The sequence below is a fragment of the Alosa alosa genome, chromosome 7 (assembly GCF_017589495.1).
Source record: "Alosa alosa isolate M-15738 ecotype Scorff River chromosome 7, AALO_Geno_1.1, whole genome shotgun sequence".
NCBI lineage: Eukaryota > Metazoa > Chordata > Actinopteri > Clupeiformes > Clupeidae > Alosa > Alosa alosa.
Genome location: NC_063195.1, coordinates 10,475,512 through 10,498,802, shown reverse-complemented (window position 1 = coordinate 10,498,802; position 23,291 = coordinate 10,475,512). Strand labels below are relative to the sequence as shown.

The 23,291-nt window shown below is 40.7% G+C and overlaps 1 protein-coding gene across 1 annotated transcript in view; it reads left to right on the top strand.

Moving 5' to 3' along the window:
• The first annotated feature begins 971 nt into the window (after positions 1-971).
• The window catches only part of LOC125297532 (protein NLRC3-like), a 33,332-nt gene continuing 11,012 nt past the window's right edge, over positions 972-23,291 (top strand). Inside the window, exons 1-7 of the mRNA XM_048247928.1 lie at positions 972-1,091; positions 12,903-13,069; positions 16,152-16,219; positions 16,421-16,585; positions 16,865-18,677; positions 21,732-21,902; positions 23,094-23,267. Of these exons, the coding sequence (XP_048103885.1) occupies positions 12,933-13,069; positions 16,152-16,219; positions 16,421-16,585; positions 16,865-18,677; positions 21,732-21,902; positions 23,094-23,267 (2,528 nt within the window). The 5' untranslated portion in view covers positions 972-1,091; positions 12,903-12,932. The remainder of the gene's footprint in view (positions 1,092-12,902; positions 13,070-16,151; positions 16,220-16,420; positions 16,586-16,864; positions 18,678-21,731; positions 21,903-23,093; positions 23,268-23,291) is intronic.

Sequence of the window (23,291 nt, the reverse complement as noted above, 5' to 3'; positions counted from 1 at the left end):
ACCCCACCAAACCTGACTCGAGATCTAATGCTGCTGAAAAGTCTTGCTGGAGGGTTACGAGTGTGTGTGTGTGTGTGTGTGTGTGTGTCTGTGTGTGTGTGTGTGTGTGTGTCTGTGTGTGCCTGTGTGGAGGTGTGTGTGCGTGTCTGTGCGTGTGGATGTATGTGTGTGCGCATGCGTCTGTGCGTTATGTGCTGATGTCAAAAATTAAAATTGATATAAAATACACTAGGCCTTAAGTGACAGGAAGAATGGAACAATTTGTGAGGCAATTAATTGTATTTTAGCCTATTGTCATGTAAAACTATAAAACTATATTTTATGTTATCATATATCTACTGTATGCATTGTACAGGGACAGTTGCAACAGTCAGCCATGACAAAAACCTCATGTGCTAGCTAAACAAGGGGACCTTGTTACATGCTAAACATACTAGCTTAAAGTTAACATATCACTCATGTAAACCATATGTGAGCTGAATCACAACAGTGAACACAACAAAGCTCAATAAAATAAATACTTTCATTCCTTAACAAGTGTTTCCACAATAAATCCTGGAGCAGCTCAGGAATCTATTTGATTTTTATCTGCGGGGTATCCAACTGAGCATATGCAGTGATGTCATCACTCTAGCTTGTTTCTGATTGGAGAAAAAGGTTGCAACTATCCTTGGTCTCCTAGTAATCTTTATATACTGGGCCAAGACCAGAAGGTTTTAATGCACAATCAGAATAAAAACTTTAAATAGATTCTCTGCACTCTGCGTTATTCTTCTAGGTGTGAGATGATGCTTATTGAAACAGCCTGACTGTTTCTGTGCCAAATGCTTTTGACGCAGCACTCACAGCACCTGTCGGACGGACAACTCACAGGGCGCCCGTTATCATAGGGCGCCTAGTAGCTACAATCTACAATGTTGACCTTAACAGTAGCTTATCTGTATTATGTTGCATAGGCCTACCCACTTCCACTGACGCTTACTCCGATATCGAAAGTGAAAGGTTTTAAAGTTGTGCTATCGTCAAGACGGATGTAGATAGGCTTTGTTAAAGTCTTGGAAATTTTATATTTTAGAAGGACCTATTTCGTGGTGAGTAGGCTATGTCAATCATTATTGTTTGTCTTGTTTCGTAAAATTGTGGGTGGGTAGGCTAGTTGCGGATTTATCGTGTGCTTATTCAGAGCGCCACACTCTCGGAGCGTCCAGAGCATGTCAGATTGAATTTACAAACTCTCCCTTTGTAAGCTGTTTCCAGAGAGCGTTGTTGTTTGGTGGTTGTTCCGTAGTTTAAACAGTGTTAATTACGTAAGGATATAGCCTACATGGTAAAATTAGTTCTGCACGTTTACTAGAGCATCGACAGAGCTACATCATAGATATAAATTAGGCCTATTGAGAATAAATCACAAACTTATATCAATGGAAGAACATGTTTCTGTCGTGTCCCAATATGTTCTTAATTTCATTTTCATTGTAAGAAATCAAAAGTTCATATGGTTGTATGGTGCAGAAGTGTGAAATGGCGGCCACGTTGCTTTGTTCGCATGCGTGTGGCCGCTCAGATAGCGTAGGCCTACACAATTAACTTCCCATTTTCAGACAAACAACACGCTTGGGCGCGCACACACGTTAGCCTATAACTAATAGGTGGCTGAATGTAGCAGGAGTTTCCTTCAATTTCTCCTTCCCAAATTATAACCTATGTAGGCCTAATAAGGTTTGGACATGTGGCAAGCAGACAGACAGACAGGTAGCCTATACACACGTGTACAGAGAGCACTGGACTTATGGAGTAGCCTACTACATTAAAAAAGTATAAAAAGTTAATTGAAAATGTTAAAAAAGGGTAAAAAGTAAAGTTTAAAATGTATGAAGTAATTTCATGTTCTTTGCACAGCATTCTAGCTCTAGCTGACATTCATGAAAACCTGATGCAGAACAATAAGCTTGGCCCTACTGCTTCCCACAATTGTATGCAGTTTTGGCCCGAGGTATACATGCCAATAGGCTGTTCTATTATTAGATGAATTCCCAAAACGATGTTGAATAGGCTACTTTAACGTCAACCAGGCCTGGGCCCAAAACTCTGTGTGAAGTTGCTATGTTCTCACCAGGGATGGATTACTGAATGGGCCTAGCGGGCCCAGGCCCAGGGGCCCAAGGGCTCAGGGGGCCCTGAAGTTCAAGCCTCTGTTTTGATGAATGAAAACATGTTCTATCATAGTAGCTTGTTCTTCCTCCTCCTCCTCCTCCTCCACCTTGCATACACACTCATCCTCATCCTCTCACAGTTTCTTCTATCCATTTTCTAGCTTTCTCATTCCCACCTTTAATAACCTGTTTGCTCTCTGAACTGGCTAATATTGGTTGTGTCACATCATTTGAAACATGCTATCTTTATTGCGTATTGTTATATGTCTTAGAGACCTTTATGGTTTCAAAGTTGCAAGGTCCTTTTTGTAATTAGCTTTGCCAAGGAAGTTAGGTTTTCATTATCAGTCAAAATCAGCAGATTTTGAGTCTGGAATATCTGTTGGTCAAGGTCTTGCCCATATCCCTGCTTTGATGAAGCTTTCTGCTGCGAGATTCTGTGCCTCTTGTTTTATTTTTTTCTTACTCTCAAAAAAATGTACATTGTACATTGGATAGTAGATTTTACTCTTGTGTGTGTTTGGTTTAACATGTATGTGTAATGTCTTTGGCAGAACACCTCAGCAAACACATGACATTGCAGCGACATTGGCAGAGAGTGAAAGTCACCGCAACATTACCTTCTGGTCACATCTTTGCAGCGTCGCAGCAATGTTGTACAGAGTTGTTATCATTTGGTACCGTAAGTAACATAGCAGTGACATGCCCTTATTGTGTGTTGCCTGTGCAGGTTAGCATTATATCGTGTTGCATCTTACTTTCATTTTCATTCTGAGATAGTATGCTGACTAAGTAATTAGCCACATGTGGAAAGTTTTTCCGGCTGAAGTTTATCATTCCCCTGATAATCCTGTGCAGGCTTATCAGAAGCCTTAGCGATCAGTGAGTGTTCTTTTTGGAGAACATGATGTCCCAATCAAAACATGTTAAAAATTAACAGCAATATGAGCTAGATACGGAGATGACCCAAAGTAACCCAAAGTTGCTCTGTAGTCAGAGTAGTCTCTGGTAATAGAATTGAAATATGTAAGTCACTGGATGAAAAGTGACTGCTTCATGTAAATGTTCTAACTTTGTGAGGTGGGCAGGGGAGGCCCTTTTCATGTCTGTGCCCAGGGGCCCAATGGCTCATAATCCGTCCATGGTTCTCACCCCCTGATTATAGGGCCACTCAATCAAATAACACGGGTGATGTTATGTGATATGTCTTAATAGAGCGCTTTATAGCAAGGGCGCGGGAAGGTGGGTGCTGAGGGTGCTGCAGCACCCCTTGCTTTTTGTCAATAGGCCTACAAATTCGCAGTTTGTCATTATATTTGTTGTCAAATAGGCAAATAGCAAAAAAGGTTATGGATAGCTTTGAATATAGCTATCCATAGTCAAGATTCACTTCTATAGCTAGACTATAACGTTTAAAGTGACGTGACTCGCTGAGGAGAGACGTTGCAAGCAGGCTAGTTGACTTCGAGAAAAGAATATTAGGCTACAGAAAAGAATACAGGATTTTTTTCTCTCCCGGCAGTAAAGACAGTAGATTCAGTGTTTAAAATGTAAATGCAAACTAAAGGTAGGCTAACTATGCAAATGACCATCCAGAGGCTGCTGATCTGTCAAAAATGATGAAGATCAAGATGGTTTTATTGTTGCTGTCATTATTACCACAAACACGAATTGATAACGAAACCATGGTTATATCTTGCCTGCTTATTAGGCCATGCGCCTGTTAGAACTCTGTGTAGCATGCATATCCTACTGCCAGTTTCCATATAACATCACCAACTAGTTCGCACTTTGGATATATCGTTGGATTGTGAAAAGCCCAATATTTTGCAATTTTTGCAATTAGTCTTTGGCAAGCCCACGACCTCATGTACGGCTCAGTTTCTTTTAGTGTCAGGCAATGTGGCTGATCTAGCCCAAATCCACGAATTTCGTGTTGGTGAGACCTGTTGCCTATCAGTAGACATGTCATCTCGAGTTCCACGACAGCTTAGCTAGTGCCACCGAAATATGACACTGAAATCCTTTCACTATTGGAGTCGCTCAGATAGAAACCGCTGTAATTGGTGGTTAGGACACTTTTGCTGTGGAGTGGAGACGCCATAAGTTAGGCTACTCAGAAATTGTTTGCCATTGTAGGTCATTGCAGCCTAATTATAGCCTGGCGAGCCAGACCCACATTAAAATGTAGGGTCTGGGCACTCACCGTTCGCAGTGCTCAGTCCGAGGGGCGGGATAATCAGTTGTCTTTCAAATTCCCTCTGCACGCAATAGGGCCTTAATAGGATATTTGTTTTCAAGTAGCAGGGAATTCAAGCCAAACCGTTGCAACTCTGCCATCAATCATTATGTTAAGCCCACCAAACGACTCTATAAACGATTTCAATGCCCTGATTTCTGGAGCTCACAAGCCAACGGAGAGTTGCTAGACTAGCCCTGGAATGTGCTGCCGCTAGGGGCGCGTCTAGATTTCTAGGCTAGCCTAATTATATTTTCAAGCCAAACATCTCTTAGTGCAGGGCGATATGTAGCAAAAAAAGGTGTTTGGAACATTTCATATAGATTTTTGCAAATTATGTTTTTTCACTTCTTCAGACCCTATAGTTTGCAAAACTACCTGTTTCCAATTTTTTCCCGGACTGCACTGGTCCAAAATCCAAGATGGCGGATATATCACCAAAAATTGCAAATAATCATCTTTTTAAATATTTTAAATGGATATATGTTAGGTATTATCATTATATACATACATGTTCTAATAAAATTGAATGACTTAGGTAATAAATATGACCATGGGTGACATGAGATGTCATGATTATCAACCAGTGATTGGTGTAACCACCATTATGCTATTTATTGGCATACCCGGAAAAACACATTGACTGATTAAAAGTTTCCTTCACATAACCTAATAATCATTTGAATTAAAGTAATGTTCTGCACTCACCACAATAGATTAGATTAGATTAGATTCAACTTCATTGTCATTGCAGAGTACAAGTATGAAGACAATGAAATGTGGTTTGTGTCTAACCAGAAGTGCAAAAAAAAAAGAAAAGTGCAATGTGATATACAAAGTATAGACAGGTGGTGCATAGACAGGTCAAGAAACGTGTAGACAGTAGTATACAGTTGATTTATATAAGGTAGAGAGGTTTAGAGTAATATAAATATGTGCAGTGTATGTTAGCAGTTACTTTATGAGAGCAGAATAAATATGGCTATGTAATGTGAACAATGTATAAACAACATACATTGGGGGGGGGTCTGCCTCCTTGTTGTCCCTGTCAAGATTGCTATGGTCGGGGACACCTCAACAGGCACAGGCAAGGAGGCATTGGGCGGGGGTGGCTTTGTAGGTTGGTTGTCAACCAGGATGCAGAGCTAGAGTTCAGCTGCAGGAAAGCTTCCTCTGAACCTGCTGTGCGCCTTATGCAAGCATCACTTGCCCTGGATGGCCTCAATGGAGGGGAGTGAGGAACCAGTGATGCGTTGGGCAGTTTTCACCACCCTCTGCAATGCTTTTTAGATTAGGTGGGCAGAGCAGTTGCCATACCAAACTGTGACACATTTGGTAAGGATAAACTTGATGGTGCAGGGTAGAAGTTCACCATGATCTGAGGAGGCGGTGGACCTTCTTTAGCCTCCTCAGATAGAAAGCTTCCTGAAGTCCACAATGAGCTCTTTGGTCTTCAATAATTCTGTTAACAGAATTATTGAAGCCCTGCCCACTTAGCTGCCCACTACAGCTAAGTCTGCCTTCATCCATGAATTGTGACTGGTTTCAGAAACAGCATCATCTGAACAATCTACAGAGAGTAGCTCAGTGCAATTAACACACACATTGGATAGCATCTTAAAGGAACCGTATGTAAGAAATGTATTTCAATTAATCATAAAATGGCCCTGATATGTCACTAGACATTAAGAAATCATGTTCATTTTAAATACTTATATCACTGACAACAGTAGTCTGGCCAGGATATTGTCATTTAAAAAGTGAAGTTGCAGCCCTCAACTGATGTTGATGTTGTCATGTTGTGTTTTGGCCTGATGCGTCACCCTCCACCTATCTACTAATCACAAAGTCAGTAGTGTTTTGGCATCCGGGTTGCCAGCTCTGCCAGTCAGAGGGGAGGGGAAGGGGATACACCACTCTACAGTAATTTGAAAGTGATTGTAGTACCAGTTTTGGCCACAATCTTACATACAGTTCCTTTAATAGATGGCATGGCTGTTGTGCAGGAGATGGTTGTCAGGAAAAGTGACATGAACTGTTGCTAAGATCTGGCAGAATGCTTCTTTGAAAATGTTGAAAGTGAGGCACGAGGCTACAATGACATATAGGCTACTTATTATTTAACAACTATACCATCACAAACTCCATGAAAGACAGGGCCAGAGACAGGTTCGATACAATGGGAAAAAGCTCATGATAAGGGATACAAAATACAAGACTACACCAATCAAAGACTTTAAACCTTTCTGGGATCGAAGGAAACCAAAGCCAACCTCGTCCTCTACCTTGCTCATAAAGCTGTTGAACTATGTAAACTGCCAGTCACAGTTCACACACACAAAGGTGGCAGTAGCAGTAAGTCATTTTGGCAAAACCCCACAAATCTACTCGTCACACAGATGTCTTGGTGCTTGCCCTTCGCAGGGTACCAGACATCAACAAAGACAGTCTCATTATCATGGGCACTGGAGAACGTCGACAAAAGATACATCTCAGCCTAGAAATCTTGACGCACCCTAGCAACAGCAAATGTAATTTCTAGCCAGGGTAGTCTATCAACTCTCCGTTGGCTTGAGGTGGAAAAACCCAACTTCGGTCCAGCCAATCACATCGTGCATAGAGTCGGTGGACCTATCGGGTATCCTATTGTATCCTGTCAGGAAATTGAAAGTCAACCGTTTGTCCCGCCATTTACTGTTTATCCCGTGGGAAAGGAAAGGTTTCTGTTTCAAGTCAATCAAGTCATGATGATGTCATTAACACACTTTGTAGGCTTGTAGTAGGTCCTCATCCATCTCCAGACGTGTTAGCTGGATGTGAGAAATTTGTGTGTCAGCTCCTCAAAACATGGTTTTCAAACAGCTACAGCCCTTCAGTGGAACTCGGGAACTAGGGAATCCCATCCCTATGATTGTCCTACCATTGTCTATTGCTGTCCCCATGCTCGGATTCCTACCCGCGCAGCCTAGAGACCCACTACTTGCCCGATGACAACTCCTAATCCCTATGGACAATTCATCCCCTACACTGGACTATTTGAACTTAACACTAAATAGGATTCATGCATTATCATACTGGTTATTGTGGTGATTTTATCTAGACATAATAACTTGAGTAACTTGTGTGTGTGTGCATGCTGGTTTATTAGAAAACATTCCATCTTATATAAGGATATTGTTTATGCAACTGTTATGCAACATTTACTGGAAGTCATGAGACTGAGCGGTCAGAGACTAAGAGTGAAACTGAGGAGGAATGGCAGTGAAAGTAAAACCAAACAGGGCTGAGAAGAAGTGGAGGGGTTTACAAGAAAAGGAGGCAGAAACAAAAGTGAAAGCACACATAGAACCAAAACAAACGCATACTCTGCCTGGCAACAGATTACACATAGGAACTGGTCACATGTATTCTGCCTAGTAACACACATTTTTAATGTTTAAATGAGAAGGGTTTTCCACCAATATCTCAAGTCCCAAAACGTTCTGATTGGCTAAAAAGGGCCTGGTGACGTTCCTGAGGATAGGAACGCCTCCCAGGCCCCTGAGAGCATAAAAGAAAGAGCTCAGGCACACTCAGATCAGATCTCATCGGGGTAGCAGCTGCCACTCATCACTCTATTGCCTGGCGGTCCAGTCCTGGCGCTGTTTGGATTGTATTATCACTGCAATCACGGTGAATAAAGGATCAACAGTCTTCAGCTTCTCTCGTCTTGGTGTTCTCCTTCGGGTCTTTGACATCAGAGTGCTAGTTGGATTGGAGGTTCGGGAAAGTGGATAGTTTTTCCACGACATTATGTAACCATCTAACCACTTTGTAACATATACCTCAGGTGGCTCTAAATACCATGTTCTATTCTTTGTATATAGACCTTACTGTCCTTTAACTGACCCCAGGCAGATGGGTCAGGCCCTTGAGTCGTGGATCTGCTTAGGGTTTCATCCGATATGTTTCTCCAATTCTTGCGAGTTTTTCCTTGCCCCTGTTACTCATTGTCTCTGTCTGAATGTTTAACACTCTGTAAAGCGCCATGAGACAATGTTTTGACGCTCTATAAGTGAATTTAAGTTGAAATTGAAATTCTGAGAGCACACAGGCAAGCAAATGTTCGGGCACAAGATACAGTGCCTGCTCCAAAGATTCTTGACTCACTATCACTGGGATGGAGGCAAATTGTTGATGGGCAATGGGCTCCTGTTCTGTCAAAACTTCCACCAGCACCACAGGCTGTTGTGGAGCTTGTGAAGTCAGTGTTTCCCCTAGAAAATTTTCCAGCAGTGGTGCTGTTGATCGTAGGAAGCCACCCCCCACCACCACAAAAAAAAGAAAATTGTGAAAAATGACTCCTTAAATGGTGACTTCTGGTGGATTTTGTGAAAGAAATGGACAGATTGAGTTACAAATTAGGACAACCATCAACACAAGCATTTACAAAGCATGATTATTGCAGTACTTGAACAGGATTATTCATGTTTTTCTTTCACCTTTTTCCTTTACATTATTAGTAATTAGCCACTGTACACTAGGCCACTGTACAAACTATTACTACTTAGAATATACAGTGCTGTGCATCAGTTAAGACATTTATTTATATAATAACATTTATATATTTACGATACATGATACATTAAAAAATAATTGATGTCCTATTTTTTTTTATTAAGGCATTAAGACAAAAGGCAAAAGATGTTTTTTTTTCCTCCCATTAGTCAATTTCAGCATGGGTGTCATAACTTTTGCACAGCACTGTATAAACTATAAGACTTCTCTTTCATGTCATTACACTTTATTGGTGCTGTGCAAGTCGAATTGAGTGCCTGTCACTTTAATGCCATGATGGCCCGTGAGGCTTGCTTGATTCTCACTGTTTTAAGCCAACTTAGTAGCGTTGTTGTGCATGGTGCATAAGAATATGTGGATGAAATGAATTATGTTTTCCATGTCATTTGGTAAAATAAATGCTCAAAAACTCGAAGAAAATCTATATTGGATTATAGGAGATAAGTGTCTTGTATCATTTCTATAATTTTGGTGAGCTCTACAGGAATTACAAACTATCTCCAGATGTAATGGTTGCGTATCCTATTACTCAAATTCAATTAAACCCACCAATAGGCTAGCTAGACCTTAGTTTCACAGCCTATATATGTTAGCAACACAGGGCTTGAAAGCATTGCCTGTATCACAAACAAAAACGAAACACTGCTTGGAAATTATCAGGAAATAGGCTACTGAAGGTCGCTGGCGGTGTTTAATTTAAACTTAAACACAAACAAGCATGATCTCCTGTGGAATCCCTGACTGCACCTTCAATGTTAGCCTACTATTATTTGTTGACATCAAACCTGAACGAACGGCAGCTGTTCCTGAAGTTCACTTGCGTGTTTTTTTTTTTTAATTAGCCAACTTTTTTTGCAGTGGCGCTTGAATTCCAGGAGCGGCGCTGCGCCGCTGATGAATACATTGTAGGGGAAACACTGGAAGTGCTGTTGTCTTGCCAGCCAATGCAGTAGAAGGTGTTCTTGCAAGAGTAACAACTTACCATTCACACAACTTTGCAGGTGTGAAGGCTCTGAGGAGATGTGCACCAATATTAAAAAGACAGTGACAGTGGTGAGGATAAATACTTGAGTGACAATGTTTTGTTGAACTCTTTAATAATGAAACAAAATGCAGATTAAATGTTTTTCTATTTTTCCCATTTTTCTCCAAATTTTTTGGCAAATGATGCAATACATCTTTTGTAAATAGTCTGTATATCACTTGTCTACCTTATTATATGTATATTTATCAAAACAATTGACCACTTTAAGCCTTTATATTATTTTTCTGCATATATTGTCCACCATCTTGAATTTTGGAAATATTGGAAACAGGTTGTTTTGTATTCAATGGGGTCCTAGCAAGTAAAAAATCACCAGTTGCAAAAATCTATATGAACCGTTCCTAAAATTGCACGATTCCCCATACTATCTGGTGTGGTTTTGACAATCAGAAAAGCAATATACTGAAATAGTTTAATGATGTAAAGTCAAGTGCGCTTCTGTGGGTCTGGTGTGTGTGCGCGCAGTTTTTATTAATGAGTCGGAGTGGCAAGTGCTGCGCATAGTTGCAGTGGAATGTGGCTGTTCTCGCTCTTAGGTCTACCAGAGGGTCTACTCATACACGGCGCTGAAATGGTGTATTTAGCTGTCTAAATTCGAATCATATCATGCTAGGGTAGAAATTGTCGGACATCCATTATTTTGTTATTCAGCACCCCTGGTCAAAAATATGTTCCCGCGCGCCTGCTTTATAGATCTTGGTATAGCTGCATGAAGATGCTTTTGGTCACATGTTAGGCTAGAGTATGTTAGCCACATGTTAGGCTAGAGTATGTTAGCCACGTGTTCGGCTAGAATATGTTAGCCTGTGTCTGCAAAACCCGTTCTCTGTTCTCTCTACTCGGAGAAAAGTGACATGCTAAAGCAAATGTCTGTGGTTTTCCTGTGCACCTGAAAGATGTAGCCTATGTGACAAAGAACAATTTTACAGGAAGACAAATCAGATGAATTTTGACTTAGGGGGTGTCAAACTCATATTAGGTAGTGGGCCGGATTTGATGGAATGAGACCTCATGGGGGGCCGTCATTGTCAGGATCATTATCATTTTTCTGCATGGGTATTGGAGTATTGTTTGATATCACTTATGAGCAAACAAGTGCAAATAATGCACTGCTGTCATATACTGCTCTTTCTCTCTTGAAATGCCCTACTACTTCCATGTTAGGTTTTACACTTCTTCCTTCCTGAGGATGGTTTGTAGTGCTGGGTTATCAATTTATCATATCATAGAGATATTGCTTATTGCTCATTGTTGAAGACAACTGAATGGGAATATCTTTTTTTCTAATTTTCCCTTCCTACCTATAACATCTGGGGGCATATGAAACCCATCTGGCCCCTGGGCCTTATGTTTGACACCGCTGATTTAGTTCACAGGGAAGGATAATGCTCTCACAACCTAAATACAAACGTTTTATGTTTGCCTTGCTGCTGTGTGCCATTTTCATATATAGTCCCTTTTAAAAGAACCAAACTCAGCCCATTAAAATGGGACCAGAGGGAACCAAACTCAGCCCATTAAAATGGGACCAGAGGGAACCAAACTCAGCCCATTAAAATGGGACCAGAGGGAACCAAACTCAGTCCATTAAAATGGGACCAGAAAGAACCAAACTCAGTCCATTAAAATGGGACCAGAAAGAACCAAAACAAATGGGACTCAAGGGAGAGGGTTGTTTTTGTTGTTTCACATTGTGAGTTCATTTGAAAGAGGATCTCTTTCTGAGGGAGTCCTCTTTCAAATGAATCTGTGAGTTCATTTGAAAGAGGATCTCTTTCTGAGGGAGTCCTCTTTCAAATGAATCTGTGAGTTAATTTGAAAGAGGATCTCTTTCTGAGGGAGTCCTCTTTCAAATGAATCTGTGAGTTCATTTGAAAGAGGATCTCTTTCTGAGGGAGTCCTCTTTGGGGGAGTCCTCTTTCAAATGAATCTGTGAGTTCATTTGAAAGAGGATCTCTTTCTGAGGGAGTCCTCTTTCAAATGAATCTGTGAGTTCATTTGAAAGAGGATCTCTTTCTGAGGGAGTCCTCTTTGGGGGAGTCCTCTTTCAAATGAATCTGTGAGTTCATTTGAAAAGAGGATCTCTTTCTGAGGGAGTCCTCTTTCAAATGAATCTGTGAGTTAATTTGAAAGAGGATCTCTTTCTGAGGGAGTCCTCTTTCAAATGAATCTGTGAGTTAATTTGAAAGAGGATCTCTTTCTGAGGGAGTCCTCTTTCAAATGAATCTGTGAGTTCATTTGAAAGAGGATCTCTTTCTGAGGGAGAGAGGATCTCTTTCTGGTGCAATTCAGCTATGATGGGGCCTCAGTTTTCTTCATGTTCACACTATACCTTATCTGCTGGTCTCAGACCTGCTTTGGATTATGGGCTGTGTAGTTGCTCTGAGTTAGTTAGTTAGATGTCTTTTCATCATCATTCATTGTCAGGTTGAAATAATTATCATAACCCATAATTGGTGTGGTGATTTTGATTTTCTGAAATATAAATATTATAATTAGAATAATTCATATAATAATTTTCAGAATTAATTCTGATCTAAAGTTATTGCAAAGATCCTCTTGAACTGTCTGTCAACATGCCAGCCAATCACACTTTTTAATTCAGTGGTAGGCCCACCCCACCTAGTAGGCCTAACTCTGGCTATGTCCAATTTTCACTCACGTCCAAAACGACAAGTGAACAGCAGCCTGATAACTGCACTGCCCAGTCTCTCGTATGTTTTTAATGAGAGTTCGACAAAGAGATAATAGCCTAGCAGATCATGAAAAATGGTGAGCAATACAATCCAAAGTTTGCTGATTTCTACATTGTTAGTTACAATTTTATATTCCTCTTTTAGTCAACTTTAGCATGGGTTCAAATATGTATGGGCCTCACTGTATATAAAGCTATATTTTCTGTCTTCAGTCCTTGGGAGACTCTCCCACTGCTGCTAGGATGAGTGACTCTGAGAGAGAGGAGGCTGCAGGTCCCAGTGAGACACTCAGTCCAGAGTCTGCAGCACACAGCTGTGGGACCATGAAGAATGATGAAGACATGGATGATCCTGTGTCACCAGCACACTCTGATGGAGGGTGAGTTTCCTGATTTCAGACCCCATCACATTCTCCCACTCATTCTTAGGCAGTTTAATCAGAAGATTCAGAATCAGCTTTATTGGCCAGGATTGCGTAAACAAACAAGGAATTTGACTCTGGTTAATCTTCCGTTTTTTTTGTGGCACAATTCCGATGTGCAGCATGGGAGTGTAAACAGGAAAAAAACACATGGATTCTAATATGTTTAGATTGGATTCAGGCCTCATTCATATGTGGAAATACATGTAAATCCGATATGAATCAATGCGACTGCAGTATAAACAGGCAGATCAGATATTCCCTGTCATTTTCAACTTGCTCATTGTTAAAAAAAAGCCCACAATCTTTTGGCATCAAAATTACTCTGGTGCGCGTGCGGATTGTCTCAAGTGTTTAAAATTAGTGAACCATGTAAACACATATACCTGATATGGGCCACTCTCCAACGTAGATGTAAAGAGGCAGTCCATAAAACCGGATATAGGCGGAAAATCGGAACTGTGCATCAAGGCCTGCCGATGTAAACGCAACCATAGACTACATCCCCAACATTTTGGGTAGAAAGAAGATGTCATGTGTGGACACATGCATGATATGCAAACAGTGGAACACAGTAACGTCCTTTGGCTTTGCAGACTGGTACTAAAATTCTGTGAGTGGAATGTGCAAAATTAATTATTATTACTTTGGGAGTTAGTGCCTCTTCAGGCAATTCAAGGTTAGCAAAGGGCCAAGGGTAATGACAATAACAACGCAATGCTGACATTACCAGCGCTCAAGACAATAATATATGATCCTCCCTGCATTGATGAACGTCACTTACAAGCACAAATATTTCCATTAGACAGTATTTCTGCAGTGAGCCTAGCTAAATGGATGAACATGAAATGGTTTCAGAGCAGCATGTCATCATATTTTAATGGACCCGGAGAGGAAAGCTTGAAAATCACACCCGAAAATGATACTACAACAGAATGGAGGATAATCCTCAGGCTCAGGAGAATCCCTAGGCTGGGTGAACCCAGCCTGATCTGCCGGCGATTTCTTTTTCCCCCTGCAACTCAGGCTGGAAACCTGTGCATCTTTTTCTACTGCTTCCGTTACAATTTTGCCGGGACCAATCACAAGCTGGGATAAGCTGCCGTGCTATTGGCAGGTTTGAAGCGATGACGATGCGGGTGACGTTTGCAGAGCGACTCGAAAACTCCAGGCTCTCCCACTATCGTCATCGGGAGAGCCTGGAGTTTTCAAGTCGCTCTGCAAATGTCACCCGGTTCGTTGGTCAGACTGGTGAATGAATATCCAATTGCGTACAGAGTCATTTAAACTATGCCCGTTGATCACGCCTCTTGTGCAGTAGAAAATACATAGCAGACTCCCCAGACTAATGTTCAATCATAAAAGATTGAGCTTGTTCTGGTGAAAGCCATACTAGAGAATCCCCAGTCCAAAGAGGACTTAAGTGAAGAAGAATGAAGAAGCAGCTCCGGTGTACAAGCTAGAGACTGTTGTTGGAGGTTGCATTGCGACATGCCACATGTGGCAAGGCATCCAGGCCATCACAGATTACAAAACTACTAACTCCACCCCCCCATCACCGACACCTCTGATAGGCTGAACCACTTCTGTGGCCGCTTTTGATTGGGACAGCAGGGAAGTGGCCATCAAGGCTGTGGTCTCTTCAGATCACCAGCTCGTCAAACTCGTCCCCAGGGCCTGTGCTGTGCAGCTGACTGAAGTTTGGACTGACATATTTAATCTGTCACTAGCCCAGTCAGCTGTCCCCGCGCGCTTTAAAACCACCTCCATCGTGCCGGTGCCAAAACACTCCACTGCAACAAGCCTTAATGACTTCCATCCAGTTGCACTCACCCCCAGCATCATGAAGTGCTTTGAGAGGCTGGTCCTGGCCCACCTCAAAACCTTCCCACCACCCTCACTGGACCCCTTCCAATTCACCTACTGTCAAAACAGGAGCATGGAGGATGCCATCTCTACGGCGCTTCATTCTGCCTTGTCCCACCTTGACAATAGCAACACCTACGTGAGAATGCTGATCATTGACTTCAGTTCAGCATTCAACACCATCATCCCCTCCAAACTGATCATCACCAAACTCAAATGATGCGTTGCACTCTGTCACAATGTTCATTATGAGTCACTTTATGTGAACCTCAGTTAATTTATGATATTATGACCATTTTATTCTAATCAGATTTTTTAGACTCAAGTACATGACCAGATTTGGCAAAATATTATAATAACTCAAGCGAGAATTTGTTCAAACACGCTTTATTAGCTGAGTTCGAGAGCAGTGACACAGACACAGAACATAGCACACACTAGGGAGGTCAAGAACACATGTAGATTGCACACACATGGTTGGACACAGCCACACCAACACAAAGGGTCACACACGAAGTAGAACTAAAAGGGGGAAACACGCTACACTAAAACACGTACATAAACAGTAAATAACCACATAAACACACACAAAACAACCCCAAAGTCCTCCCAGAATCCCCAGAATGCAACATTGTTACAATATCATTTGTTTAAATTTTCAACCCTTACTATGATCTCTATGAATATTACAGTAGATAGTGCAAAGAGGCTCGAAAGTGAAAATCCAGGAATGCACTGACTATTTTGGTGCAGATGTTGAGACTTCCCTAAAAGTTTGATGTAAAAATAGGTGGCCTTTTGAACATCAAGACTCAACTCAAGATGCAGGCACCAGACCACTCTTCAAAAGAGTAATTTTATTTTTTTAGTGTACTTTTTGTGTGAAAATCTGATTGACATCATGCAGCAAACATGGTGCATTACACTAGATGACTCTTTTCTATGTAAAGAATATAACCTAGTTCAATATGGATATTGATTTTGCATGGAATGACCCAATGTTGTCCCTTCACTGCTAACTGACTCCACGTTTTGTTGTCCCTGTGGCTCCGGGGAGACTGGCCCTTGTAATAATTGACATAGTTAAGTTGCTTTGTACAAAAGCGTCAGCAAATGGAATGAATAAATAAAAATATAAATAAAATGTAATGTTTTGTGTTTGTTGCGTGTTCAGCACTGATCAGTTGGTAGGTGACCAGGCACTGAGTGACTCCTCTGGACACAGAATCCACACACAACCAGGTGAGGAGTAGAGAAACATATTGGAATTATTAAAGGAAACAGGATAGTGTTAATGTAATGGAATTATTACAACACTGATGTTTGCCAATTAATGTGAATTAGCCGTGCTTGTCATGACAACGAGTACACAAGAGATTGGTGAAGTTAATGGGTTAAAAGGTTTAGCTTAAAAGTTAATCAAATGATGTTCTCTATTCCAAGCAGATAATGAGGTTCCTAGGAGCGTTACAGAGAGTCCTAAACCCAGAACTCAACCACGTGTAATCGACAAACACGTAGATATGTGCACACTGGATGAACACACAGGCTTCAAAAGCATCAGACACCTGCAGACTGAACATACGCCAGGCAGAAAGAGGGAACTAGGTGAGTATACATTATGGCTTTTTATCTTTTTTTTTAAGAATTAATAAACTGTTTATTTATCTGCTAATAAACAGAATAATATATATTTTTTTAATTATTTATGTTTTTAAGTATTGATTAGTGCTTGTGGATATAGGCCTATTTTGTGTAGAGTGAGTTAGTATAATGATTTCAGTATTTTTTGGGACAGACACAAATAGTTAAAAACAAGTTGATATATCAAATAAGAATATCTATTCATTATTCATTATTCTCTGTTAACTTGTAATTTCTCAACAGATGAGGACCTAATGAGAGTTATAGAGAATCACAAAGCCAGTCTGAAGAAGAGGTTTGACAACATATCTGAAGGAATCATCAAACCAGGAGCTTATATCACAGAGGGAGATGCAGGGGTGAATAAGGAACATGAGGTTAGGCAGGTAGAGTCAGCATCCAGACCTCAAACCACAGAAGACACACCAATCAATTGCAATGATATCTTCAAGGCCTTACCTGGACAGGAGTCGCCCATCAGAACTGTGATGACCAAAGGTGTTGCTGGCATTGGAAAAACAGTCTCAGTGCAGAAGTTCATTCTTGACTGGACAGATGGAGTAGCCAATCAGGATATAGATTTTATTTTCCCCTTTTATTTCCGTGAGCTGAATTTGGTCAGGGATGCTCAGTATAGTCTTCACAACCTCCTGCTTGACTTCCACCCTGAGCTGAAGGAGCTGAAGGATGGTGACGGATACAGCGATTGCCGGGTTGTGATCATCTTTGATGGTTTGGATGAGAGTCGGTTACCTCTAAATTTCCAACAGAACATGATATTGTCTGATTTAAAGCGAACATCATCAGTTGATACTTTGTTGACAAGCCTCATTCAAGGAGATCTGTTTGAATCGGCACTCATCTGGATAACCTCACGACCAGCAGCAGCCAGCCAAATTCCTGTTGAGTGTATTGACCAAGTTACAGAAGTACGAGGATTCAATGACCCACAGAAGGAAGAGTACTTCAGGAAGAGAATCAGTGATGAGAGTCAGGCCAACAGAATCATCTCTCACATTAAGGCATCCAGGAGTCTCCACATCATGTGCCACATTCCAGTCTTTTCTTGGATGGCAGCCACCGTACTTAAGCAGATGCTGGAACAGGACAACACCCAGGAAATCCCCAAAACTTTGACTGGAATGCTCATACGCTTCTTGCTCATCCAAACCACCTGGAAGGATGAGACATGTCAGAGTGGAATGGAAGTGGATAAAAAGAAACTTCTAGAATCCCAGAAAGAAATGTTACTGATGTTGGCAGAATTGGCTTTCAATAATCTGGAAAGTGGAAATCTAATATTTTATGAAGAGGACCTGACAAAGTATGGTATTGATGTCAGTGAAGCTTCAGTGTATTCTGGCATGTGCACCGAGATCTTCAAGGAAGAAACTGTCATACATCAGAAGAAGGTCTACTGCTTTGTTCATCTGTGCATCCAGGAGTTTCTGGCAGCTCTGTATGTGTTTCACTCTTATGTGACTGACAACCTTGAGGCACTGAAATCCCTCCTCAGTGAAGAACACAAAGATAATCCCAACCTCTCAATTTTATCATGTCTTCGCTCAGTGCTGGGCTTTCAATCTCAAGCTCATCTACATTGGTTGCTAAAGAATGCATTGGATGAGGCTTTGAAGAGCAAAAATGGACACCTGGATCTTTTTGTTCGCTTCCTTATGGGCATCTCTCTGGAGAAAAATCAGAGGCTTCTGAGAGGTCTCCTGAACCACACGTACAGCAGCTCAGAGAGTGTTAAGAAAACATGTCAGGACATAAAGAAGCTCAACAGTGAAGATCTCTGTCCTGAAAGATGCATCAATCTTTTCCACTGTTTGTTTGAAATGAATGATCATTCCATGCACAAAGACATTCAGAAATACTTGTTATCACCAAAGAATGTCAACCAGAAGTTGTCTCCTGCCCACTGTTCAGCACTGGCTCACATGCTCCTGATGTCTGAAAAGGTGCTGGATGAGTTTGACCTGAAGAAATACAACACATCAGATGAGGGATGCAGGAGACTGATCCCAGCAGTGAGGTGCTGCAGAAAGGCACGGTGAGTTTCTGATGGAGATGGATAAACGTATGACTCTTATGAGTAAATTTGTTTTCCGTATTATTATTTACAACCCCAAAACAGAGAAAGTTGTGACGTTGTGTAAAATGTGAATAAAAACAGAATGTAATAATCTGCAAATCTCTTAAACTCATATTTACTTGCAAAAAGGACACAGACAGCATATCAAATGTTGAAAATGACATATTTGACTATTTCATGGAAAATAAATGTTAATTTTGTTAGCAGCAACATGTTTCAAAAAAAGTTGGGACAGGGATAACAAAATGCTGGAAAAGGTGTGTAATGATAAAGAAAACTAAAGGAGGAATGTTTCATAACTAATTAGGGTAACTAGCAACACGATTGGGTATGAAAAAGAGAATCTCAGAGAGGCAGGGTCTCTTAGAAGTAAAGATGTAGGGGTATTCATCACTCTGTGTAAACCTGTGTACACAAATGATGAAACAATGACATTTTAGCATTTGGGGGGTTCATCATCTTCAGCAGTGTTTCCCAAACTTTTTTTCTGGGGACCCAGTTTTTAAAAATGACAGACCATCGCGACCCATTTCACTTCAAATCTACCCTGCAACCACCAATATTGTTTTAAGCCACAGGTTCTCCAACTTTTCTATGCCTCCCCCAACCATACATTGCTATAGGATCTAGATAGATCCTGCTTTGAACACGGTTGTGTTGCATTTTGAGCACCATCAGCGTGAAAAGTTGGAAATGACTACTGAAAAGATGCGCATCCGAGAGTGTGGAGAAATTCTCGTGATGTTAAGCGATTCACAGCATAGTAAGCTGTTCCTGTATTTCTAAAAAAAATGTTGTAGGCTACATTGCATTGCAGACAAATGGGTCCATAACACTGTGGACGTCAATTCCGATGCAAACAGCAAATAACTCAAGTCGTTATATTGTATTGTTGTATTATATTGAATTTCCCCTAGGGATCAATAAAGTATATCTATCTATCTATCTATCTATATTATATTGTATAGTCGTTATATCAGAATGAGAGGCTTTTGCGCAATAGCCGGAAGAATGCCCCTTTACTTTGGAGTTAGCGAGGTAGAAAACTAGAGAAATAGTGTTTAAAATGTCCATTTAAATTGTAGCCTAATATAATGCACTGCTGTGCATTTTAAATCAGAAATAAGAATGTGAGGAGGTTCCTATTAACTTTAAAGACTTCATCTAAAATTGGAACTATCTACATGCAAATTGAATGTCCTTATGTCCGGTCTATGGATGTCTGCTTTAGTTGATAGCATGGTCACTAGATTTTAATCGGTAAAGTTGAGGAGCTGATATCTGTTAATGTTCGTACAAATAGGCGGATTCATGTCCCTTGCAGTTTGCAACTGCGAGGTACATGGCAGGCGCCCCAAAGAACGGTTTCATTCTGAGAGGTAGATATCCATGCTCTGACTCCCCCTCGGCGATGCGTTCGTCCTCCAGTTTCATGCGCCAGTTTCATGAGCCTTTAAGACAAAACCGTGACTGTGGTAGTTAACAAACTACATCCTAATAGAAAACTGTTAGCTTTCCCGGTATCATATGACAAATGGTATCAGTGAGGCCTATAACACAACATAAATTGTGCTGGCGACCCAAATTAAATCTCCTGCGACCCACCCGTGGGTCGCGACCCAGACTTTGGGAAACACTGATCTACAGGACATAATATTATTAAAACATTCAGAGAATCCAGAGAAATTTGTGAACAAGGGAAGGAGCTGAAAAACACATTGAATGGCCGTGGTCTTTTGGACCTCAGATGGCACTGCATCAACACCAGACCTGTTTCCACACCTGTCATTGTATGGGCTCAGGACAACCTCTGATAGCCATTGTCTATGTGCACAGTTCGATACTCAATTTAAAAACTGCAGCCAAAATTGTAACAACCAAAATTGTATTGAGACATGATACAGAAAATACCACCATCTTATCTGGGCCTGAGCTTGTTTAAAATGGACTGAGGTAACATGGAAAAAGGTCCCGTGGGTAGACCAGTCAAAATTTCCCATTATTTTTGGAAATCATGGACTCATCTGGGCTAAAGAGGAGAGGGCCTATCCATGTATCCAACCTATCCAACCTGTTTTAGTGCTCAGTTCGAAACCCAACATCTATGATGGTGTGGAGGAGCATTAGTGCCTACAGCATGGGCAGCTTTCACATTTGGCAAAGCACAATCAATTCTGAAAGATGTATACAGGTTTTGTGCAACATATACTGCCATCCAGGCAATATCTATTCCAGGAAAACAATGGCAAAATGAATTCTGAACATATTTAAATAATATTTATCCATAGAGGAAGAGTCCGTGTGCTAAAATGGCCTGTCTGCAGTCCAGATTTGTCAAATTAGGTGCATAATGGAATGAAAAACATGATAAGAATACCCCATACTGTTGAGCAACTGAAATCGTGAATTGGGCAGTAATGGGACAACATTTCATTCTCAAAACTCTACCAAACAGTGTCCTCAGTTCCTAAACATTTACAGAATTTTGGTTAATGAAGATGTGAAGCAGTAAAGTGGGAAACATGCTCCTGTCCCAACTTTTTTTGAAACATGAACATGTTGCTGGCATCAAATTCAAAACGAACATATATTTTCCATGAAATATTCCAAATTTTCATTTTCAACATTAGATATGTTGTCTGTGTCCTTTTTGCTGCTAAATATGGGTTTACGAGACTTGTATAATATCACATTTAGTTTTTATTTGCATTTTGCACAACGTCCCAACTTTTTTCTGTTTTGGGGTTGTATATTGAATCTTAGATTGATGAGAAAATGTCATGATGTGATAATGATGACGCTGATGCTGATGATGATGCAACATCTGTGCATAACTGTTGTAAGTCAATAAACCTTTTCCAGGCCCACTCTCAGTTGTACAGTTGTGAAGGTCTGGGTGTTGTCAGGCTAGTTAAACAAGTTCAAATCTATGTAGAAAGGTCTTTTTTCACAGGCTCCTGCTTTTTTATCATTAATGAGAAATTATTTGGATTTTGTCACTCTATCTTACAGACTTGCTGACTGCAAACTCACAGACAAGTCCTGTGAGCTTGTGGCCTCAGTTTGGAAGTCACCGAACTCCCTGATAGAGCTGGACCTAAGTAACAATGACCTGGGAGATTCTGGAGTTCAGCTTCTTTCTAAAGGATTGTCTAGTCCCCATTGCAAACTGCAGACATTAAGGTGGGTGTTTGGCATTTCTTTGGGTAGGTTGCACCAACAAGGATTAAATTAATCTTGGTTTAGGCCTAATCAAACATTTGTAGATCTAGGTTTAAATTTTGAGCTATGTTGCACCACTTAGCTGTAAGCGTGGTTTAACAAATCCACAATAAATAAAAAATCCTGTGATTATGTGAACATTTAAATCAAAATTAAAAGAATGCTTTAATGTAATGTAATGTATCGGATAATCCAGTTGACTGATCTTGACAGCCTTTAATGGCTGTTTTTGCACATCCGTGTGGACAGAATTATTTTCAAATACGAAAGAGGCTGGCTATGTGTGGCTATGGCCTAAATGTAAGCTGAAAAGATACATAGTTAGACCCCTCTTGAAAGACCCAAAACTATCGCAGGACCACAGGAGGTATGAGGAACCACTAAAGAAATGAGTCTTGCTCACCTTTTTCAACTTTATTTTTCAATTTCATTTTAATATTTTAATGAAATACCATGCTTTGAAAATGCAACAGTATCACCTGTGTGTTTCAGTGTAGCCCCAGATAAGCTAGTCTCTGGCTGAGTAAGATAACCTTTTTTGTATATTAATGTATATATATTGCTGAGAGTCCCTGGCTGCTAATTACATTTGCGTTTAAATTTCTAGGCTACATAACTCCTATATTATCCCTCAAATTATGTTTAAATCTAGAATATTCTGCCTTGTTTTCATCTTGTAGCTTATAGCCATCTGTCATGTTAGTCTACAGTATATTCACTTTGAACTTAACAATTTGTGTTGAACATGAGCAGCTTGTTTGGAGGTAATGCTGACTCGCGACGCATGATGGAGGGATGCGCTTGTATGTTGAGCTGGATATCTTCAGTTGTATACATTCAAAATATATCTTTTGTGGCTGCATTCAGGATCTCCTACCCTATCTTTAAGAGTCTTGAATCATGTAATTCCATTTTATATGATGAGCGTTCTCTAGTAAGATGTCTGTGTTGGTAGCATACATCACACTTCTGCTTAGTAACATTAATCTGGGTAGACCTGGAACATTCTGAGTGAAAACACAGACTTCATTATTGCACACTTGTTGGGTGTCATGTCTCTGTGTGGCAGGACAAGTGAAACTCTTGGACTTACCTCTCTACCTCCCTCTCTCTCTGTCTATCTCTTTCTCTCTCTCTGTGTCTCTTTCTCAGTCTGTCTGGTTGTCTCATCTCCATGAAAGGATGTGGTTCCCTGGCTTCAGCTCTGAATCCAAAGTCCTCCCATATAAAGGAGCTGGATTTGAGCTACAATTATCCTGGTGAATCGGGACTGAAGCTGCTATCTGATAGACAGGAGGATCCTCAAAGTCAACTGGAGACACTTACGTATGTAAAGAAAATCTGCTTAAT